This window comes from Pelecanus crispus, chromosome 26, assembly GCF_030463565.1.
Source record: "Pelecanus crispus isolate bPelCri1 chromosome 26, bPelCri1.pri, whole genome shotgun sequence".
Taxonomy (NCBI): Eukaryota; Metazoa; Chordata; class Aves; order Pelecaniformes; family Pelecanidae; genus Pelecanus; species Pelecanus crispus.
The window spans coordinates 2,730,442-2,752,199 of record NC_134668.1 but is presented as its reverse complement, the minus strand read 5'-3'; the positions used below and the strand labels follow the sequence as shown (position 1 = coordinate 2,752,199).

At 48.5% G+C, this 21,758-nt stretch overlaps 2 protein-coding genes across 2 annotated transcripts; both read left to right on the top strand.

Moving 5' to 3' along the window:
- Positions 1–3,326: 3,326 nt before the first annotated feature.
- Positions 3,327–6,034, top strand: HOXC9 (homeobox C9). The gene is made up of 2 exons (XM_075725060.1): positions 3,327–3,888; positions 5,790–6,034. Exons 1-2 carry the CDS (start codon positions 3,327–3,329, stop codon positions 6,032–6,034), a joined length of 807 nt encoding a protein of 268 aa, XP_075581175.1.
- A 7,108-nt stretch (positions 6,035–13,142) lies between these two features.
- HOXC8 (homeobox C8) lies at positions 13,143–15,810 on the top strand. The gene is made up of 2 exons (XM_075725061.1): positions 13,143–13,578; positions 15,518–15,810. Exons 1-2 carry the CDS (start codon positions 13,143–13,145, stop codon positions 15,808–15,810), a joined length of 729 nt encoding a protein of 242 aa, XP_075581176.1.
- Positions 15,811–21,758: the final 5,948 nt, after the last annotated feature.

Genomic DNA, 21,758 nt, shown 5'->3' with positions numbered 1-21,758 from the left:
GCAGATTCAAAAGGGGAGGTGAGAGGAAAAGATATTAGTCTGCCTGGAAGGGATGTGATAGTTCACCATCATTTCAGAAGAGGTAATCTCCCATTAAACAAGTACCGAAGCTTTTGTGGAGGCATAGGAGTCTAGCTGGAGCGTGCATAAAAGCTGCGAGATAACCTTGTAGCTGCTGAATTCAATAGCAAGGCGTGTTTTAATTCCAGTCTGGATATTTGCTCGGAGACACTGCTACTGAAAAGAAGAATATTTCAGGCTATCGCTTTATTTGCCCTGCACTCTGAGTGGACTTTCTCCACATAACTTTGCATTCGTCCACGGGGATGGTTTCATGTCGAGATACGCGCGGAAGGACAATATTTAATGGGGGGTTCACATCACGTTAAATTTTATGGGGGGTTCACATGGTGTTACGGGATTCTGCAGCAGAGAAAACGTGCTCTTAAGCCGTGTCTTTCGTCTTAAAGCGTGTCTTTAGCCTTAAGCAGTGCCTTTAGCCTTAAGCCGTGCCTCCAGCCCGCTCTAAGGTGAAGTGTCTCCATCTCTGCTTTGTACTGCTGGCTTCGCAGAGCCCAGCGCTCCCTGGATGAAAGGGGTTGGTGCTACAAACGCTATCTTATTTTTCATGTAAGTTCCCACGGCAGCGTGGGGAGCGGATAATCCCGTGTGCTGCAGGTTTCCGTGCAAATAAAAGAAATCTTTGCCAGATATGTTTGCCTTTGTGTAACACCAACATACACCATCCACGACTAATTTAGTGACCTTGCCTGCTTGCGTTAGGGTTACAAAAACTGCTGCTACTTCTTCTAACTGCGTGGCTTTGGTAATTTCTCCTCGTTTTGCGGTTCGCCTGTGGTATATTCTGACATTATTATTTTTTTCCTCCTCTGGAAAACCTCCCCACTGACTCTGCTTTTCGGTGCTTCTCTCCCTCTGCATGCTCAGTGCTTCCTTTCCCTCTCCCTCCTTCTCTCTCTGCCTCTTTTTTTCTTTCTCCCTCTCCCCTTCTGCATATACGTTTGCAGACAACCCTGCTTTTGTAGGGATTCTCTTTAAAATATTCTACCAAAGTAGAAAAGCCAAGCTGCTTTTTCCCCTCCACATGTCACAGCCCACTATATTAGCAGCTCTGCAGAGTAAGTATTTTTAAAATGGGAATAGGTAAAAGAATGATGAGTGTATATATATATATTTTCTCGCGAACATAAAAATAACCGTCATTGGAGACTGGTGATTGACAGATAAATTGGTCTCGATAAAGGCCAAAGAAGACATTCTGCTCCTGCAGGAATATTTCCCTTTAAGGGCTCACATAAAGCAGGGGACTTAAAACGGAATGAGGAATAAATTCTGTGGGGGAGCGAGTCGATGACTTTTCTCTTCGAATTTGGAAAATCCGGAGTCCTTTGACAAACACCCCCTGTCATATTTTTATTTTAAAGCCTTTCCTATTTTTCGAGAGGGAAATCCTATTTCTACCAGCAGCGAGGGCAGCCTTGTGCATTTTTTTTTTTTTAATTTTTTTTTTTTCCTCGAGCCCTATGAATTGAGGTGCAGGATTTTATCCTGGCTCAGCTGAGGGGGGTAAGTTTGGAGGGGCTGGGGGGGTCTCCTGGCAGCATCACTCCTTCTTGCCTGTTTACCCCTGAATCTGAATTAAGGCAGCTTAATCTCTTTTCTCCTCCTGCTCGCATTTCCCATGCAACTTACTGAGGAAAAAGAATTACATATAATAATAATAATAATAATAATAATAATAATAATAATAATAATAATAATAATAATAATAATAATTGAAGAGGCTTCCGCCGTGTCCGTCCGTGGGACCTGCACAGACTGTACATAACGCCTGTCACTGGCGAATGCTGCACCACTGGAGCCAGCCTGCCCACCCCCCTTGCCTGCCTGCCTCTCCCACGCAGGACCCCATCGCTCGCTGAGCCCACACTTTTCCTTCTTCTTCAAATTTTGACCATTTCCCTCCATGTCCCCCCAGCCCTAGAAAACCCGAGGTGATGGAGAGCCCTGGAGAGCCCAGACAATCCATATTTTTGGGGGGTTCTGTTTCTAAAAAAATCACGAGAGGCTATTTTTGGTTAGGTATCTTAATTTTTTTTTTTTCCTTCCAGAGAAATCGCCTAACTCCCTTCTTTCAGACTCCAATGGGCGTCAGCTATTTACCTACCTGTCTTTCCTTACAAAGGAAAGGTTATTCTCTCAAAATGCAGGCAGGCTATCAAGGATTTTTTAACGCTCCCAACTCCTTCAATCGATTTGGTGCAAAAAGAAAAGTTTCCAGGCGTTAACAAAAAAAGAAAAAAAAATAAGAACAATCATGTGCCCAACACACATTGTTGCTTCCTCCTGACACGCAAAAGCTCTCTCGTCCTCAGCTATATAGCTGAAACTCAGTCCTACGGTTTTATTTAATGAACGACACATTTATGAACAATCAAATGATCCTCGTAAAAATTTTATTGAAGGACATAAAAACATCCACGACTACTTGCCGAATAATGCAGGCTTTCACTGCAAAAGCTCAGTCTTTCCTTTTTTTTTTTTTTTTGGGGGGGGGGGGCGGCTGGTGGTATTATTATTTCCCCCTCCTCTTTGCAAAGATGCTCCTCATACTACCTTTTTTTTTTTTTTTCCTCCTGAAGACACTTATTTCCTAAAGCAGGACTGGATGTGCCTGTGCCCCACAGATTTCTCAGCTGCTGAGCAGCCTGACGATGAGACAGCGCTGCAAAAGATGACAAAAGCCCCCTTTGCGTTTAGGTTAAAAGCTTCTCCCCCCCCCCCGGCTCCTTTCCCCGAGTGGGGAGCCCACCTCCGCCGCGCTGCTCCCCTCTCCCCTTCCCACCGATATTCAATTTAATGTATCCATTAGAGGCTAGAAGCTGCAGAAGCGAAGGACAGAGACAAATTACGTCAAGAAATAGTTCCTGGACTACCTTCCACAATTACCTTCCACCTTCCTCAGCACCAGGGCAGATCTCCCCCCCAGCCCGCGGGCTGAGCATCCCCGGCCGCGGACGGGCGAGCCGCCCTCCTCCCCACCTCCGCCCCACCGCCATCAGTTTTAGGAAAAGCCGGGTGGCGTTATTAAAAAAAAAAAAAAAAAAAAAGGAAGGAGAAGGGAGGGGAAAAAAAAAAAAAAAAAAAAAGACCTGCGGATTGATCCACGCTATATTTTTGGGTAAATACAATCACGTGAGGGCGGGCAGCCAATGGCACACTGGGAAAGGCTGAAAAAATAATTACCTGCCCTGATTGTTCTATGAGAAGATAAAAAGTACACATACAGTTCATACAATAATCTTATGAATGTAAAAGAGGGGGGAACCATGTCGGCTTCTGGCCCCATAAGCAACTACTATGTTGACTCCTTGATAAGCCACGAGAACGAAGAGCTCTTGGCCTCCAGGTTCCCCAGCTCTGCCTCCCACCCGGCTGCTGCCCGACCGTCAGGATTAGTCCCGGACTGTGCCGACTTTCCGTCCTGCAGTTTCGCCCCCAAGCCGGCCGTTTTTACCACCTCCTGGGCTCCCGTCCACTCCCAGTCCTCCGTGGGCTACCACCCCTACGCTCCCCAGGCGCCCGTGGGGGCCGAGCCCAGGTACATGCGGACTTGGCTGGAGCCCCTCGCCGGGGCCGTCTCCTTCCCGGCCTTCGCCCCCGGTGCTCGCCCCTACGGCCTCAAGCCCGACGCCTTCCCGGGGCGGCGGGCGGAGTGCGGCCCCGCCGACGGCCGCGGCTACGCGGACTACATGTACGCGGCTCCGGGGGAGCTGAGAGACAGAGCAGCGCAGACAATTCCTTCCCCGGAGTCCGAAGCCATCGCTTCCAGCAAACACAAAGAAGAAAAGCACGAATTAGACCCTAGTAAGTCGAAGTCATTCTTGTTTACGACCGGGGAGGCATTACGGCTTCCAGGACCCTACTCAATAAAATGAAATTACCTTAGAGAGCCCGACCCTAAAACTCCAGATACGCAGGAAGATCTGGGGGTTTGAGCGAGTCCGCCTAGCAGAGCCGAGGAGCGAATATCTGTACTTTGTTTTGGGCTCTTTAGTCTTTTTTTTTTTTTTTTTTTTCCGCAAGGGGCGGGGGGGGGGGGGCTCTTGGCTTCTTTGATCAAATATTCATCACCTTCCACCGGGGGGGAATTAAAAAAAAAAAAAAAAGAAAAATAGAGAAGGAGAGTGCGTGTGTGAGAGGCAGCGAGAGGGGGTAGGCAGAGGGAGAAGCCTCTTCGCTTTCAAATATTTCCACTTTCAAAGAACAAGGAAGAGTTGTAGCTGGCTGGAAGTGAACGTGTCGATGCGGGGGTTTTTGGGGGGGAGGGGAAAGGAATATCTCTGGATAAATGCAGAGGTGTCTCTTTATCTATTTTAAAAATCAATAAAAGCTCCACCGGTGCAATTATTCATAAAATGCCCCCAACACGTGGGAATACATGAAAAGGTGGGTGCCCTGGGCGGGGGGCCGGGGGAGTGTGTGTGTGTGTGGGTGTGTAGGGGAGAAGCGAGGAGGAAAATTGGAATTGTAAAGGCATAAACTGAGCGTGCGGAGGTAGCTGAGGGCAAAAGGCAGCGAGCGCAGGACATTGGACCATACACTTGAAGAAACATCTTCTGCAGCCCGAGTGAGAGAGGGGAGGGGGGGGGCAACTCCAAAAAAACCCCCAACCCAGCCATCAGGAAACCTTGAGCATTGCAGGGGCAGGAGTCAGGTAACCGGCACCGCCACCCTCCCCGCCGGCTCCCTCCTGGAGCCCCGCTCCGCCGAGGGCACCGGCCCCGGGGGGTGCAGGGGAGGCCAGCCCCGCTCCCGGCACTGAACCGACCCCCCCAAAAAACCCCCAACCCCCCAAACCCCAACCCCTCCTCGCCAGCCCCTCCCGGCCAGGAGCTCAGCATCCGCGGGGGACGATGCGGCTGCACCCGCCGGCGTCCCGCACGCCCCCGCAGCCCTGGGTCTGGGGGGACCCCCCCGGCCTAAGGGCGGTGGAGCGGGGGGCACCCCGGTACCTCGCTCCCCAGCCGGAAAGGTGCTCGCACCTCTATTTATGCCAGGCGGGCTGGTGCCAGGCACCCTCGTGATAAAAATAAGTCGAGGAATCAGGGGGCGAAAGCCTCCCCTTGCTGGCAGGCAGCTGCCTAAAACGGGCAGAGGGGAAAACCCTCTCCCAGGAAAGGAGCGGGGGGTTTGCTCCCCCCGGCCAAGCGGGGCTGTGGCAGCAGCGTGGAAGGTCCTTCAGGCTGGGGTTGGGGGGGATTGGGGAGAAAAAAAAAAAAAAAAAAAAAAAAAAGGCCAATTTCTGGGAGCCAGTGGGACATCTCGCGTGTCATCCTTAAGATATTAAGAAAACAAACTCGGCTTTCCAGGTCTGGGAAAGCTTCTAGGGAAAGTATTGGAGAGCTGAGGTTGTAAAAAGAGTTTATGGGCCTATGAAATGGTGGGAATTTTGACTTTTTATGACTATGTTCTTAGATTACTGCTAGTAGCAGTCATGTGGATAATTATTATTTTAAACCCATTGCTACAGTTTTATTTACCGAAACTTTTATGTGAGAACAGCAGCAAAAGAAAAGGAAATGACCCCTCCAAAATAAACAGATTAAACTCTTCTGAAGGTCACTTAAAATATTTAGGTAAGATCTGCTAATTAAACAGGTTTCTATAGATACACCAGGGCGTGGAGGGGGGGAGGGAAGAAAGGCCAGCTGTATACACTGATTTTTTTTTCCCCCCCCAAAAATATAAAAAATCTTCTTTCTCAGACAATCCCGTCGCAAATTGGATTCATGCGCGCTCCACGAGGAAGAAAAGATGTCCTTACACAAAGTATCAGACCCTGGAACTGGAAAAAGAGTTTTTATTCAATATGTACCTTACACGGGACCGGAGGTACGAAGTAGCCAGAGTCCTTAATCTCACTGAACGCCAAGTCAAAATCTGGTTTCAGAACAGGCGAATGAAAATGAAGAAAATGAATAAAGAAAAAACCGATAAAGAACAGCAATAAAGTTGGCAAAGTCCAGTCAATGAGAAACGAGGGTGGAGAGAAAAAAAAAAAAAAAAGGAAAAAAAAAAGAAAAAAAAAAAAGAGGCTGGTTTTGGGGGTTGAAATGTTTCTGACTTTGAATGTGCGGATGAATGTTTAGCATTATAGGCAAACACAGCAAGCGTTTTGGGACACGAGTCTTTTCTAAAATGCAACTAAATAAAAGAAAGATGTTTGGGGGGGGTTGTTTTCTCTTCCTTTCTTCTTCCTTGTTTTTTGTTTTGTCCTCCTCAGAAAACAAACACAAGAAGTACTTGAATTTTTTTTTTTAGTATTTTATTTCATAAATTAAACTTATCCAGTATTTTTATTTTTTAATTCCGCGAGCTCGTGAGTGAATATTTTGTACAAAAGAGAGGAAAAAGAGGAAAAAAAAAAAAAAAAAAGACTGAAGGGAATATGGCTCAATGATGTTCTGTCATGGTGTTGAACGTTTCTGCTGTACTTATTTGTGTATTTTATTCTCGTCTCAGAACCGTTCTGTAATATTGTTATGTTCGCTATTGTAGAGCAGCTCTATGTAAATATACCTAACGTCACGGGAAAGGAAAAAAAGAAAAGAAGAAAAAAAAAATAAGAAAAAAAATCAGTATGTAGGTGTGTTTTTATTCGAAGCCCTTTGCCGAGGAGCGGCCCCGGGGCTCTGCCGGGCGGTGCCGGTGCCGGTGCCGGTGCCGCAGCCTCGGCGGGGGGACCCGAGCATCCCCCGCCGCCGAGCGCGGATCCCTGCCTCCGTCCCCAGCACTTCCCTATCTCCCAGCACTTCCCTATCTCCCAGCACCGTAATAAAAAGGCGCTGAGGTAAGGGTTATATGTGCCATCAATTTTTAGATTGGGATAATTAATTGTACTAATTTATGACCCCGGGCAATCGAAGGATATGCGAAAAGACTAAATATGGATGCTGGGAATAGAGGAGCTGGCAGAGGCGCCCGCTCCCTGCCATCCACTCGGGGGGGGCCTCTGCCTTATCGGTGGGCTGCCAAAACTTGGAGGGCTGCTGGAAGTGCTGCTTCTCGCAAGACAGCCCAGGGGAAGGCGGGGGGGACACACGTCTGGGGTGGGGAAGGGCTGGGGGAAAGAAAGAGCAGGGGAATAAAGAAATAAATGTGTGCTGGCGGAGCGGCAGCCTGCAAATTCGGGGCTAAAAGGCAAGGGAAAAAGGCAGGACACCCCCCCCCCCCGCCGCCTCCCTTCGCCCTACACGGGGGAGATTAAGAAACAAAAAGGGGGGGGCCCAAGGGCGAGAAAAGCTGCCCACGGCCCCCGAGCCCCTGCCAGGGCTCCGTCCGCGGGCGCTTTGCAGGCTGCTGAATGAGGAGCAAGAGGCAGCAGATTGTATAAAAAACGAGCAGCGAGGGATGTTTAATCATAAAAACTTGTTATAGGTCCCTTTCTTTAATGAAATGAGTGGAGCAGCGTTTTAATCTTTCTAATCAAAACCAGAGCAGGCGAGCGAGATACGTTTGTCGCCCTCGTCCCAGTTCCTCCGAAATAAAAAAATCTGGAAGCGATTACTTCTGCTGATCTCATAAAATATTGCTCTTTAATATTTCTTGCTGAAGCATTTGGAGGTTTCTTTTCCTTCCCCTGATTTGTGTCCTCGCTTTTAAAGCGGGGTCTATTTTGGTCACCGGAGGGGGACAGGCGCACCGCGGTCTATCAGCGGAGACATCCCTGGAGCAGGGGAAGCTAAAAAGCCCTTTTACAATCCCAGTTCTGTGCTAGGTCTGTTTGGAAAAACCTTAACGAGCGCAATGAAATGGTCAGGTTAGAAAACATTTTAGCAGAGCGAAAGATTTATGGACCAAAAAAAAAAAAAAAAAGAAGAGGGGAATCTTTCCACCTAAGTCATGTCAATTTTTTTTTTTAATTATTATTATTATTTTCCCTCCCGTCTGCTTTTCTCCCTTCGTTCACCCCGCCTCAAATAAAGAATAAAATGCTGCAGGGTCGGAAGAGGCTCGCCCACGTCCTATTCGCGAGAGGGGAGAAATCATCCCCCGTTTTATCATTATTAATTAAGAGCGGGGGGGGGAAAAAAAAAAAAAAAAATCGCGATGATGATTTGGACAGGACTTTGGAGGCAGTTTCGGACCCGGCTCTCTGGAGGGGCTTGTCAGGAGCGTTTAGCGATGTTGAAAAGACATGATGTATGGAAGTTCATTTTGGCCCCCCTTCCATTCAAGCGGATCTCATTTCCAGTGCGACCACAGCCTGCTCCCTCCCCCTGCCCCCCTCCCTCCCTCCCAACCCCCCCTGCAGCCCCCCCCCCTCCCAGCCCCCCTGCCAGCCCCCCCGCCTGCCCCTCTCGGGCCAGACCCCGCCAGAGCCGGGGGGCAGCGGCGGAGATGCCCCTTTGTCTGCACCGAGCTGCGGGTTGGGGCTTTCTTTTGTTGGTGGTGGGTTGGCTTGGGTTAAATCCTGCCGCAGTTTTAGTTCATGTGCAAGGCCCCCGGTATCCTCAAACCCCCCCCCCGTCCCCCGGTGAAGGGTTACACCAGTTATAAAATGCCATTTGGCCCTGCTGGGAGGCTGCGCTGGTGCGGCTCAGCCATTGAATTTCTCCGCCACCGCAGCCAGCGGAGTGAAAAAAAAAAAAAAAAAACCAACAAAACCACCACCCCAGTGTGGCTCAAAATAAAGAATAATAATTTAAAAAAAAAAAAAAAAGATACACGCGGCTCGCACCCGGCAGCACGCCCTGTGGCCAGCCTTTCCCCGGATTAATGTATCAAAATGCTCCAATTTCGGCATTCTTTGACATATGGCGCGTGTGTGCAGACGCATACTGATACAGCTATTGTGTGCCGGCGCTGGTGAACATGCACATGTATTTCTGCCCGGGGAGAGATGCGCTTATAGCTCTGGGAGAGGGGAAAAAAAAAAAAAAAAAGTATATAGGCATGTCTATAAGGTTCTGGGGGTGCTTTTTTGGTCGGGTGCGTGTGTGGTGTGTGTGTGCCCGGTTTCAAATCTGCCCTTTTGTGGAGCACACAAAACCGACAGGACCCTACAGCTGTCCATAGGTACATTTCCGCAGCCAAAAAAATGCCACTTTTACAACTCTGTTTGTCTCCCTGCTATGCGGGGCTGAATAGGACCGAACAAAACAGGACCCTAGATCTGGCTAGACGTCTGGCTTTAATTGCTTTATGGTTTAAATAAGGTGGGTGCTCTTCTCTTTGAAACCGGATTATTGGAATGTTTTGTCTACAAGCTACAAACAACAGACCCCCCTCGGACGAGGGGAGGTAAAAAAAAAAAAAAAAAAAAAAAAAAATCAAACCCCAACTCCAAGCCAAAACTGATAAAAGCGGGGAGGTGGGGAGGGAGGGTGCACATCTGGTGGGGCTGTTTGGCCCCGCGTGCGTGTGCTGCTGCTTTTTTTTTTTTTTTTTGGCTATTTTTATGGGTGAAAAAGAGGGAAATGGGGTAAAAAAAAAAAAGGGGGGGGGGGGCTTTTTACAAAAAATCCCTCCCGGCCTTGAGCGTTTACACAGGGGCTGCCCCCCGGCTCTGCGCTGCTGGAGCGCGGCGCGGCCCCCCCGGCCCGGTGAGGGGCGATCGCTTATAACGCGCGGCCGGGAACCCGCGGGGGCCGGCGACCCCCGCCCCCCCCCGGCGCTGCGCCCCGGCGCGGCCGCGAGATGGCGCTGTTGCCCAATGTTAGCGCGGGGCCGCGCGCAGCCCGCGGCTCCTCCGCGCCCGCGGAAGCGGCTCCGCGCCCGGGGGGAGGAGAGGGGGGTGCCTGGGGGGTGCAGGGCTGCCTGGCCTCACCCCCCACCCCCGCCCCCCCCGCCCCGCGCTGAGATCCCCCATAAACCCCCCTTTTTTAAATGCATTTTTGGGGTATTTCCCCCCGCGCGGGGGGCGCGGAGCAGCGCTCGGGGCTGACATCTGACGGCGCGGGGGGCGCATAAATGCATAAAAATGCTTGCACAGAGAAATTGCTTATTTTCAAGTGGTTGTGGGGGGGTTTCTTCCCCCCCCCCCCCCCCTTTCTTTTTATTTACGCACGTCACGTATCTCTCCAAAGCCTCCTCATTTTGGGGTGGGGAAGGAGGGAATGACATTTTTCAGTGAAGGTCAGGGCAAAGGGGGGGGGGGATAAAATAAACTCGGGTGGGTACAATGAAACACCTAAAGTACAATACAACCGCACGGATAAAGCTACATTCAAGCGCGTGCACCCGCAAGACACATCACCCCCCACCCACCCCCACACCTAAACACGGCCAAACCAGTAAAGACAAAGAGCAGCACTTTCCCCAGACGGCAAATGTCAAGATATTTCCCTTAAAAAGAAGCAGGCAATTGCATAGATCTTATTTCATGAGATCTGGAAGGGGATGGTGCGTCCTTTCACAGCCACTGAAGGCAAACATTTATTTCCCAGCCCAAGGAAGACTGGCTGCACCTTTGCTTGCTGCATCCAGGGATAATGACTGGGAAAAAATGCAGCAGCTCTTCCCAATCCCAGCCCGAACTACCCAGATCTGACAACTTGCTTTTTTTTTGTTTTCACTTTAATTTGCACGGCTGCCTTCATTGCATGGGCAGGCACTGGGTTCTTAAAAATAGAAATGCTATTGATTAGAGGAGGAAAATGGTCACCTCGACTATTAGTTGGTAATTAAGGAGCCTCTGTCCCTAGCTGCTCTTTTCTTTCTTTCTTTTTTTTTTTTTTTTGGGGGGGGGGGTGCCTCTAGGGAAGGGGTAAGCTGGGGAAGGGGGCATGAGGTGGGTGAGCTCTCCTGTAAAAATGGATATGGTCATCGTGCCGTCCTTGAGATTATTCGGGTACGAAGACTATTCCTTCACAGCAAACGTAGCTTGATTTTTAAAAGTATTTTCACAATAGGCGGTGGAAAAATCACTGTTTTCCTGCATAGTTCCTTGTCTGCTTGCGGGGAGGAAAAACCCACCACACGTAGCCTTTCTAAGTGGAAAAATACACCCTCGATTTATGAAAATCTACTAAAGGTGGGCTGGGTGGCTACTGGGTCTTTTCCTCTTCTTGGGAAGGTGTCTGAAAAAAAAACCAAAACCAACCAAAAACCCAACAGCCAAACCAGTTTCAACCTCGCCAGAGGTTTGAGCCACCCCATGCCTCCAAAAAATCGAGAATGTGACCTTTACTGGGCAGAAAAACACACCTCAAAGCAGCTTGGCGAGCGCAGCTGAGGCGGCGTTTTCCTCCCTCCACACTTGAAACCGGTCAGAGTCACCCAGATCCCTTCTGAAAATAATTAGGCTGCTTTTTTTTTGGTGGGAGAACATGAGGGAAAGATTTGAAGGTCTGTAGACTTTTGAGGGAAACACGGGGACTGTTGGCAATACTATGTCATTTAGTGGGTTTGGTATTTTTTGCGGCTCTACACAAAATACTCATTTGCGAAGTGTTGATGTCGTGTGTGTCCCGAAAAATGAACACGGATCCTTGGTGATTTGATGTGATTTTTTTTTAATGAGCTGAGTTCCTTCATGCAGTCATAAAAATGAAGTGTCCGAAGTGAAAGGTTGCAGAGAGTGGTCACTCGCAGTGCCAAAAGTGGGGGCGAGGGGCACAAATACCACTTGCACTAGGAAAAGACGGGGCGAATCGCTACGTTGAATAGCGAAAGAGTAAAAAAAAAAGGTGGATGGTTATTTTTTACAGGCATGCACAAAAGGGAGCACACACTTTCTGCCTCACTTTGCCTCTCTTCCGTCCAGAGCAGCTCTCTTTAAGCAATGGTCTACTTTATTCCCTTGGAAGGACGCTTCCCTGTTATTTCCAGCCGTGGATTTTCAGTGGTTGGTTTGAAAGGAAGCAAGGGAGAAAAAAAAAAATAATAAATAACTCCCCATAATTTTCTGCCTTTATTTTCTTTAAAGAAGGACAGCAAGAAGCAGCCAATCAATACGGAGACGCTTCCCTCGCCCGCTCGCTCCCGTTTTGCTTTTGTTTGCTTGTTTGATTCCAATCTTCCAACCACCATCACCACAATAACAACAACACGGCACCCCCCCCCCGAAGGAAAAAACAAAAACAAAAAAAAAAAAGCAAAACCAAGGTGGTGGGGGGGGAAGAAATAAAACCGAGGCAATGTGGGCTCAGCGACTCCAAGCACACCAGCACCCCCCTCCCCCTTCTGCCCCCCCATAGGTGGGAGCAGCCCCACCCTCGCAGCCCCCCCAGACCCAGCACAATGACAACAACAACATCGGGGCACCCCCACCGTCCTCCCTGCAAACGGGTGGCCCCAGGGTGGGGGGGGGGGGTGCTGAGCACTAGAATGAGCTCAGCCCGGATTTTTTTTTTTGGGGGGGGGGGGGGGTGATGGGGAGGGCAAGGGGGGGCTGCTTGGGCTCCCTTTACCTGTTGAGGTTACCTAGGCTGACCTCCCAGCGCATGTATTTGCTGCCATCAGTGAAGAGGCTGCTGCTGGGAAAAAAAAAAAAAAAAGGGGGGGGGGGGTTGGATATTAATGCGCACCTTCACCCTCCTCCACTCATTAGGTGTGGGTGCCCCCCCTCCGGGCGGGTGGGGGGGTGTGTGTGTCCCCCGGCACACACCACCTTTCCTCCACGCCCCAACCAACCCCCCCCCCCGAAAAAAAAAAAAAAAAAGCGCCCCAAAACGCTGTCATTTGGCTGGCAGGCTGTCTGAGCGTGGCGGAGGGATGTGTACATATCGCGTGTGAGGGGAGAGAGGAGGGAAAAAAAAAAAAAGGCAAAAAAAAAAAAAAAAAAAAGCCACACCACCGGGATTTTGAGGAATTTGCCTGTGGTGTTAAAGGGAAGGAGCAGAGTTACAGAGAAATTGAGAGAGAGAGCTCTACCTACCGACAGATTACAAGAGAAGTCAAGAGCACCGAGAACCAACCGTACAGACACACAGAGGCACCATGAAACGCCTTTGAGATCGCATTAAAAAAAAAAAAAAGCCACTAAAAAGCAGGACTTGAGACAGTCCAGGGACAATCTCGCACTAATCTAGAATTAAAGCCGTCTTTTTTTTTTTTTTCTTTTTTTTCTCTCTTTTTTTTTTTTTTTTTTTTTTTTTTTTTTGCATGCGAGGGTCATGAGTTCCTACTTTGTAAATCCTCTCTTTTCCAAGTACAAAGGCGGTGAATCGCTGGAGCCAACTTACTACGACTGCAGATTTCCACAAAGTGTTAGCAGGAGCCATGCTCTCGTGTATGGTCCGGGCACTACTGCTCCCACCTTCCAGCACCCTTCACACCACGTCCAAGAGTTTTTCCACCACGGAACCTCCAGCATCTCCAACTCTGGATACCAGCAAAACCCATGCGCCTTGGCGTGTCACGGAGACGCTTCTAAATTCTATGGATATGAAGCTCTACCGAGGCAATCGCTTTATGGTGCTCAGCAAGAGACGACTGTTGTACAATATCCTGACTGTAAATCGTCTTCCAACAGTAACTCTAGCGAGGGACAAGGGCATTTAAATCAAAATTCGTCTCCCAGTCTCATGTTCCCATGGATGAGACCTCACGGTTAGGACCTTTTTTTCCTCCTTAAATGTTTTCCTTTATTTTTTTCTCTCTTCCTCTCTCCCTCTCTCTCTCCCCTCTCTCTCTCTGTCTGTCTGTCTATCTCTCTATATATATGTATGCATATACAAGCACAAACATATGTATAGCTATATAAACATGCACATACACACGTATGCATACATATATATATATGTAAAAATATAAATATAAGAGGCGTAGCTGTAAAATATGAAAGAAATGAGCAGGTTTGTGCTAATGTTTCTTCTTTTTAGGAAGACCTTTGAAAGCAAACAAGACAGCAGTTACTAGAGAGCCAGCAAGGTGATTCCCTGCAAAAGGCTTAAATCACAATAAAGTAAAACTTGTTTTTTATTGCTTGCCTTGAGGATAGGCAATAAGATACAGCTCCCACGAGGTTATTTGCATGTTGATAATACACTGCTCTTTAAAATGTCATATAGCCTTTCATAACCGCTGGGAGACGAAGCCTGAAAGGTGGGAACTTGTATAAGTATTACTAATACTTTACATCTCTTTCTTAAAGCCTAGAGATAAAAGTTTAAACAGAAAAGGAAACTTAGCTCAGAGCTATGGGGTGGGGTGGAGGAGAACAGCCTGCTGTCCTGGGTTAAAAAAAAGGGGGTGGGAAATTCAAAATAATTCGGGCTGAATGGAACTTTGCTCATGTGAAGTCCAGATAATTGCACAGAAACTGAAATACTTCAAAGTACAAGTTTCCCCCACCTAAGGACCAAGGTTGTCTCGAAGCCTTGTTAATTCAAAACATGTGAAGGTTAGTGTTAATTTTAAGGACAATCAGAGCCCCAGAGTTTTCCCTCCTACCCCCCACCAAAATTTAACAACAACAACAACAACAGAAAAAAAGCAAATAGAAAGGAGTTCTGGCTAATACAGAGGGGATGTGGCCCAGAGGCTGGGAGATAGACGCAGAGGAAAACACGTTATTTATCTAAGCTTTGACCTAGAGGTAGTCTCAAGGATGCAATCATTTCAAAGTGGAGCTTTTTTTTTTTTTTTTTTTTTTCCCTCCAAATAGATTGTTTTTCTCATTAAGAAAGGACGGTGCAGAAGGAAGTGCAGGGGCTCAGCTGCACATACCTCAGTCCTCTTTCTTTCTTTTTTGGCTATTGCTGCAAATGTCCATCTCGAGTTGTTTTAAATACAATCCCTGTGTTTGCACAGGCAAATATCCATCTCTGTCTGCGTGTGCTTTACAGACACACAGCCCTAACCGGGAGGACAGGGAGACGGGATTTAATGGAAAATTCAAATTCTCAGGGCGTAAATATTGGCAAATAGGAGGACCCTGAGCCTGTATTTTGGGGAACAACATTTGGAAACAAGAGTTGGGCATTTTGAGGAAAGGAAAGAAGAGAGAAAGAGAGAAAGAAAGAGAGACAGAAAGAAAGGAAGGAAGGAAGAAAAGGAAGGAAGAAAGAAGGAAAGAGAAAGGAAGAAAGAAAAGGGAATGGGGAGGAGGAGAAAGGCTGGAGAGGTTTTTATGGTGAACAATGCACCTTTCACAGGAAAATACATATTTTCTCTAAAATGGAGCTGCCCACCAGGACTCACCACCCAGAATCACCTTTTAGGAAACTGGAAAGGGCTCTTTGTGAATGAGCTTGACACACACCTCCCTGCAGCCAGCCAAGCAGCCCGGCCGAGCGCTCCCCGGGACGCGCCAGCGAAGGGCAGCTCCTGTCAGTGGCAGCAGCACCAGCAGCCCTGGGGATATTAATAATAACCCGGCGACGTCCTTCAGCGCCTTTAGTATGTACAGGGCTCAAAGGGGCTTTTTTTGGGGCGGGGGGGGCAGCAGTTTCTCTAGGAAAATTGAGGCGAGGGGGGCTGGGGGGGGGGGAGCAGAGCCTCCGAAGCGGGGAGAATTTAGAAGTTATTTGATGTTTGTGTCCTACAGCTCCCGGAAGACGCAGTGGCAGACAAACTTACAGCCGGTACCAGACCCTGGAGTTAGAAAAGGAGTTCCTCTTCAACCCGTATTTGACACGGAAGCGGCGGATTGAGGTCTCTCACGCCCTGGGACTGACCGAGAGACAAGTGAAGATCTGGTTCCAGAACAGGAGGATGAAGTGGAAAAAAGAAAACAATAAAGATAAGCTGCCGGGGGCCAGGGACGAGGAGAAAACGGAAGAAGAAGGGAATGAAGAAGAGGAAAAAGAAGAGGAGGAAAAAGAAGAAAGCAAGGACTGAGTTCTCAGCCCCTTGAAGTCTCGTTTTATGGCAGATGATAAATCGAGATGTTTACGACGGTCATTTGCTTTTATAGAGTATAGAATGGAGAGGCTCACACAGCAGTAACTACCTGTCAAACAGTTGTAGCCCTTTTTATTGTCATAGAAACTTCCCCTACTTTTTCCCCCCCCTCCCCTTTTTTTTTTTAATAGCTGCGTTTTTAGTTCAATAAATACATAGTTGGCTTGACTGCAAGAGCAGGAGGGGGAAAAAAAAAAATGAAATGATCCAGCAAAGCAAACCCACCCCCAGCCCCCAGCAGTCCTAAAGCAAGCCTGGCAGCAAATGTCACTGCTCGTCCCCTGCTCCCTCCGCTCCCGCCTGTGAAGCTGCACACACGGATGGGTGCAGAATATCTATTTATTTGAACAGCTTTGACTTTGCCTTTTTTTTTTTTTTTTTTTTTTTAAGCTTGGTTTTGCCTCTCCCGAATGACCCTAGGGGAAGTGCGAGGGTGCTTCCAGCTTCCTTAGCTTGTTTGTGTAGTGTCTGTCTATCTGTGGAGATCTCCATTCCTAGCAGCCATTTATCAATTCCCTCGGAGGGGCCATTCCTGCAGCCCCTGCCAGATAAGAAGAGGAGCTTGGAGGGTGAGCATACCTGGTAGCGCCCGCAAACACCCCCCTCCCACGTAGCACCCATTTCTATAGGATTGAGGCTTGTATATACCTTGATAGGCCAAAATACGCAACCCACCCCCTTCCTGATTTCTATAGGCGCTGTTTACCCTTTGCCTGTGTGAGCACTCGAAATTCTTCATGTACTACCTAAAGGGAAAACCTGCAATAATTATCAAACCTATTATCAACAAGGGGCTTACCTATCCTAAATTTTACTTGGTCAGAATTTATTTAAGAGAGAGAGCGAGCTGCGTTTTTGCCCTGATGCAAGCTACTAAGTAGCATAAAATAATAATAAAAATACAATAAAAAAACCCAACCAACCTTGTATTGTACTTTATCACTACCTATAGAAGGAGTCATGCTTTGAAAGTATTTGTAATGCGGTTTTATTGTCGTTTGTTGCTGCTTATTTTCTTGGAAAAAAAAAAAATCCCAACAACTGAAACTGCCTAGTTGAGAACGCACAGTATTGTATTATTTTATTGTGCTTATAAAGTAGTGTAGAACTAAATTGCACTGAATGTATAGTTATCTATTTGTCTTGACTTATCTGTTAATGCAACATGCTCGAAACAAAAAAAAAAATTGTCATTTGTTTTATGTAAAAGCATAGTTCTGCGTGTTCAAACTCTGAATGTAGCAATTACCGCCAGAAAAAGAAAAAGAAAAAGAAAAAAAAAAAAATTCTGGACACCGTGGATTTGTATTGTATACGTGAGACATTACGTAAATAATAATAATAATATAATAATAATAATAATAAAAGATTTTAAAAGGACTGCGTTGCCTACAGTGTCGTGTCTCTGTTTGAAGGCGCCCACACGTACACATCGCTCGGAGTGGGCGCTGACCAATATTCCAATATTTCAATATTTCATCCTTCAGATCATCCTTGGCAGGCTGCAAAACCCAAGGCTCATCTTTATTTGGGAGGAAATCAGAAGCCTTTGGCTCAAGCGGCAGCAGCGGCGGTGGCCGGGGCAGGGGCGGATTCCCCCTGCCGCCCCCCTGGCCGGAGCCCGAGCGGGGCAGGTCGCTGCTGCGTGGGCAAGCGCTCATTAAAAATGCCAAGATTGCTGCTAATTGCGCGCCCTGAAGCTGTAGGACCGCCAGCAAAACAATAATAAAGAATGAAATGCCGCAATGACTCCCGCACTGTGAAGTCTGTCTTTGCTCCGGGAAAGGCTTCTTCGTGGGGTGGGCGGGGGGCACCGCGCGTGCCGTTGGGTTTTCCCTTCTCCCAGCTGGGAAGCGCCGTTTGGAAGATCTGGGAAGCGCGACCCCCGGGTCCCGCCGGGCTCTCGGGTCCAGAAAAATTCCTCTCCTCGCTCGGGCCGGGCTGCGGGCGCCGGTTTGCCCCCCCCCGGGGCGCGATCCGCTGCTCGCAGGCGATCGTGGGCGAGGCTGGGGGGGGGCGTGAGGTGCGCGAGGAAACCTGCTCCCCCCCGCGCCGGGTGCTGTGGCAGCGCAATTCCCTAGGGGAAAACAGCGCGAGAGACCAAAAAAATGAAGTTGGCAGGAAAGCAGTTTATTTATTCCTATTTTCCACCCCCCCGGCGCAAAGTCCCTTTCACTCTCCCCCCAATCCCACACCTTCTTCCCCATGGACACCGTCCCTAACGTAGCACGTCCTTCTATTTTCCTGCTGCTCCTGCTGCTCCCCACTATTATCATTGTTATTACCTTTATTTTATTTTACTTTACATGATTTTATTTTACTTTACTTGATTTTGTTTTACTTTACATGATTTTATTTTACTTTACATGATTTTATTTTACTTTACATTATTTTACTTTACTTTACATTCTTTTATTTTATTTACAGCCAAACCTGGCGGTGATGCCTCCAGGTCTCTCTCCCGCTTCTCGGATGGGAGATGAACTTTATAATGATTTCCCTAGCCACCCGCCTCATCTCGGTGAACGAAGTCCATTGATCTGGAAAACCGGGTCCAGCTCTTTTTTTTTTTTTGTTTGTTTCTCCCCCCCCCGCCGCTGATAGATGGACTACATCATCTAGAGCGCAGGGATGCAGCAGCCGGCGGGATGTTTACCCAGATATGGCAGATAAGGGCGCGCAGGGCTCCTCGCACGCAGCCTGACGCGCTGGGCTGTGTCTGGAGGCTCCTCCGTGGGCTTCAGACATTCTTAACCCTAAACCCCCCCAGGCTTAAGGGATTTAAATGCCTCAGGGCTTGAAATTGCTGGGTTCTGCCCCGGAGGGCTGGGGGATTAAACAAAACAAAAAAAGAAAAAAAAAAAAAAAAAAAAGAAGAAATACCCAAGTTGTGCGGCGCGCAGGAAAACGGGACTCGGGTGGGTGCACCCACACCCACTTTTCCCCCCTTTTTCCCCCCCCCATATTCGCGGCGTGGATCGCACGCCCCTGCAATGCCAGGGCGAAATGGGGCTGGGGGCGAGGGTGGGGGAAATGCACCGCAAATGGCATCGGCGGGGTCGGATCCTGCCCGGGGATGGGGCTGAGCCCCTGCGTGTGCAACGCGTGTCTGCAGCTCCCGTGGGTGCCCGCTCCCGAATTGCACAAGATACCGATGCGGGCAGATCTCCCCTCGCTGCCGAGCCCGCAGCGTCCTCGTGAACCGGCGTGTGTCCCCCCCGAAATGCACAAAACCCACCAGCAAGGTTCATTCTAGACTTTTCCATGTCGAGGGCAGGCAGGGAAGGTAAGCAGGTTTATTAGTCATAAAAGAGAGTGGTTTTCGGAGACAGCTTTTTTCTTGGGGGATATTTATCCAGCGCTCGCAACAAGGCATTCCCCCCCCCCCCCTCGTTTGCTATCATAGGATGGATGTGTGCTCATTCATTCCGGCGATGAAAAAATCGCAGAAATCTGTGAAAAGAAAATATTTTCTGCTATGTTACTTAAAAAAAAAAAAAATATCGCGATAAACGCTTCGCGTAGAAAATATCTTCCCAAGGAGGGGGGAAGGAGAGGGAGAACTTATCAAAGTGTTTAAAAATAATAAAAATAAAAAAAAAAAAAAAGAAGCTGCATCCGCACTCTATCCATCATATTTAAATCCACAAATCTAAGTAGTTTTATCCGAACGAATACTGCGGAATGACATTTATCTACCGAAAGGGTCTGGAGTTAAATTATTGAAACTACAGCCGCAGCAGTTAGTTTTGGGGTAAGTGTTTATGTTCTGTAGTCAACACAAGAGAGTCGCATCTTCAGATGACATCCAGTTATTTCTGTAATCACTCCATCATTTCAAGAGAAAAAGAGAAGAGACCATTTTATGGGGGAAAGTAATTTGAAAGAAGATTCGCTCTCCACAAAGTGGCTTATTCAGAAATGATCATAGCTTCGGTATTACTGAAATTAGACTCATCTACCCGCCTGAAGTAAGAAATATCGTCCTATTCCAGGCTTTTTATTAGCCAATCAAATTTCCTTCGGATCTCCATTTGTGATTTGTGAAAAATATAATTCCTCGAAAAGCTGAGTTTGAGCATATTGCTTATTTTCCCTTAATTTATTATTCTAATCACAGCCGCCGCCGTGCCATAATGCAGCCATTAGGCGAAAAAATTCGTTTAGATTTTATACTCCGAAATGGGCACGGATTATATTTGAGAGACAACGAATTTCTCGGGCATTACATTTTTTTTTTTGCGCGGATGGAGGCGAGAAAGGAGGGAGGGGAGGAAGATGCGCGGGGGCGAAGGTGGGGGAAACTTTGTGAGCAAGATTTGTTAAAAAAAAAAAGGCGATTCTGCTCCTTTTTTTTTTTTTTTTTAGCTCGTCCTATTTTTGCCTCCCAGACTTAACCCCCCCCCTCAAATTCACATCCCCTCCGCCCCCCGAAAATACTCTCGCTAATATTGGGAGAGGGGAGGCGGTTTTATAGAGGGGGGCTGATGGAAGGAGGGGAACGATCGCCCGAAATCCTCCCTAGCAAATGTGTGCCCAGGTTACTTTCTGCCTGCCAGGATCAAAATTTCCTCTTCACATTATGGAATTTATTATCTTGTCTGCTCTCTGGAAAATGGGATCTCCATTGTGCTCGGGAAGCTGTTGTGGTCGTAGTTTCCCCCCTCGTAACTTTTAACTACCTGTTATAAAATTTATTGGTGGTTTGTAAAGTGAATAAAGTAATTTCCCTTCCATCCGGTTGTATTACAACCTTTGTGTTGTTTGGGCAGCCAGACACGCATCCAGCCAGGGGGAGAAAAAATAAATAAATTCAAGTGGCAGGGAGGGACACCCCCCCTCCCCTCCACACACCCCCCCCCCCTTGTTTTATTTTCCTCAATTAAAATTAAATTAAGGCGCGGGAATACCTGGGGTGGGGAAAAAAATGGTGCCGTCCCTGGAAGTGTGCGGGTACAGGGGGAAATGGGCAGGGAAAATTGCGGCAAAATATTTTCTCTTCCTCAATTTTTCTGGCTGCGGGAGTGCGGTGGGTGCGTGGCCCCGGGAGCTGAAATTTGGGGGTTTTTGGGAGGGGGCACGGCTCTGCCTCTTGCCCTGAGGAGCGGGGAGCGGGAAGGCGGCTCCTGGCAGGGCTGGGGGAGCCCATCTGAGCGGGCCGGGCTCTGCGGTTGCCTCCTTGCACCGGTTGTGGTTCGCGCCGTGCCGCCGGAGCAGGCCTCTACACGGCGCAAAAATGTCGCTCCCCTTCCAAATCGATATTTCGCAGCCGTCTGCACGGACCCCCCTGGCTTGAGGGGAGGGGGAAAAAAAAAAAAAAAAATCAAAGGGCTGGGAAAAAAAAAAAAAAATTAATAATTCCGCCTTTTATCAAGCATCGCATCCCCGACACCGTGGAGTGGTAAAACAAAAGGCTGGGGGGCTCGCTGGAGGAAAAATAGCATAGGGGAATAAAGGGGGGAGGGGGAAAAAATATATTTAAGTGCTTTAAAAACATGGATGTAGGTGTCCCAGCAGCAAATCATAAAGCTGGGTGGGTTTAGGGGGTTTGGGGAAGGGGAGGCGAGGGCGCCGCGGCCGTGGGGCAGCTCGGGGCAATTGGGGGGGCTCCAGGTGCCCCCCGGGCCGGGCCGGGCGCAGGGGGGGGGGCGGGAGGGGGCAGGGGGGCAAAGAGGTGGGAGAGGGCATTTGGTGCACGGACACGCCCTTTGCAGAGACGCTCTGGCGGGGGGACCGGGCGGGGGGCGCAGAAAGGGTCCTTTTCCCCCTTTTTTTTCCCTCGAGCATATTGCCCCTGGTTATTAATTAAATGCTTTAAAAATTAACGTGCCCTCGTCATTTAAAGTATTTCTTTTTCCAGCGCGGTGTGCTCCATTTTTATCTCC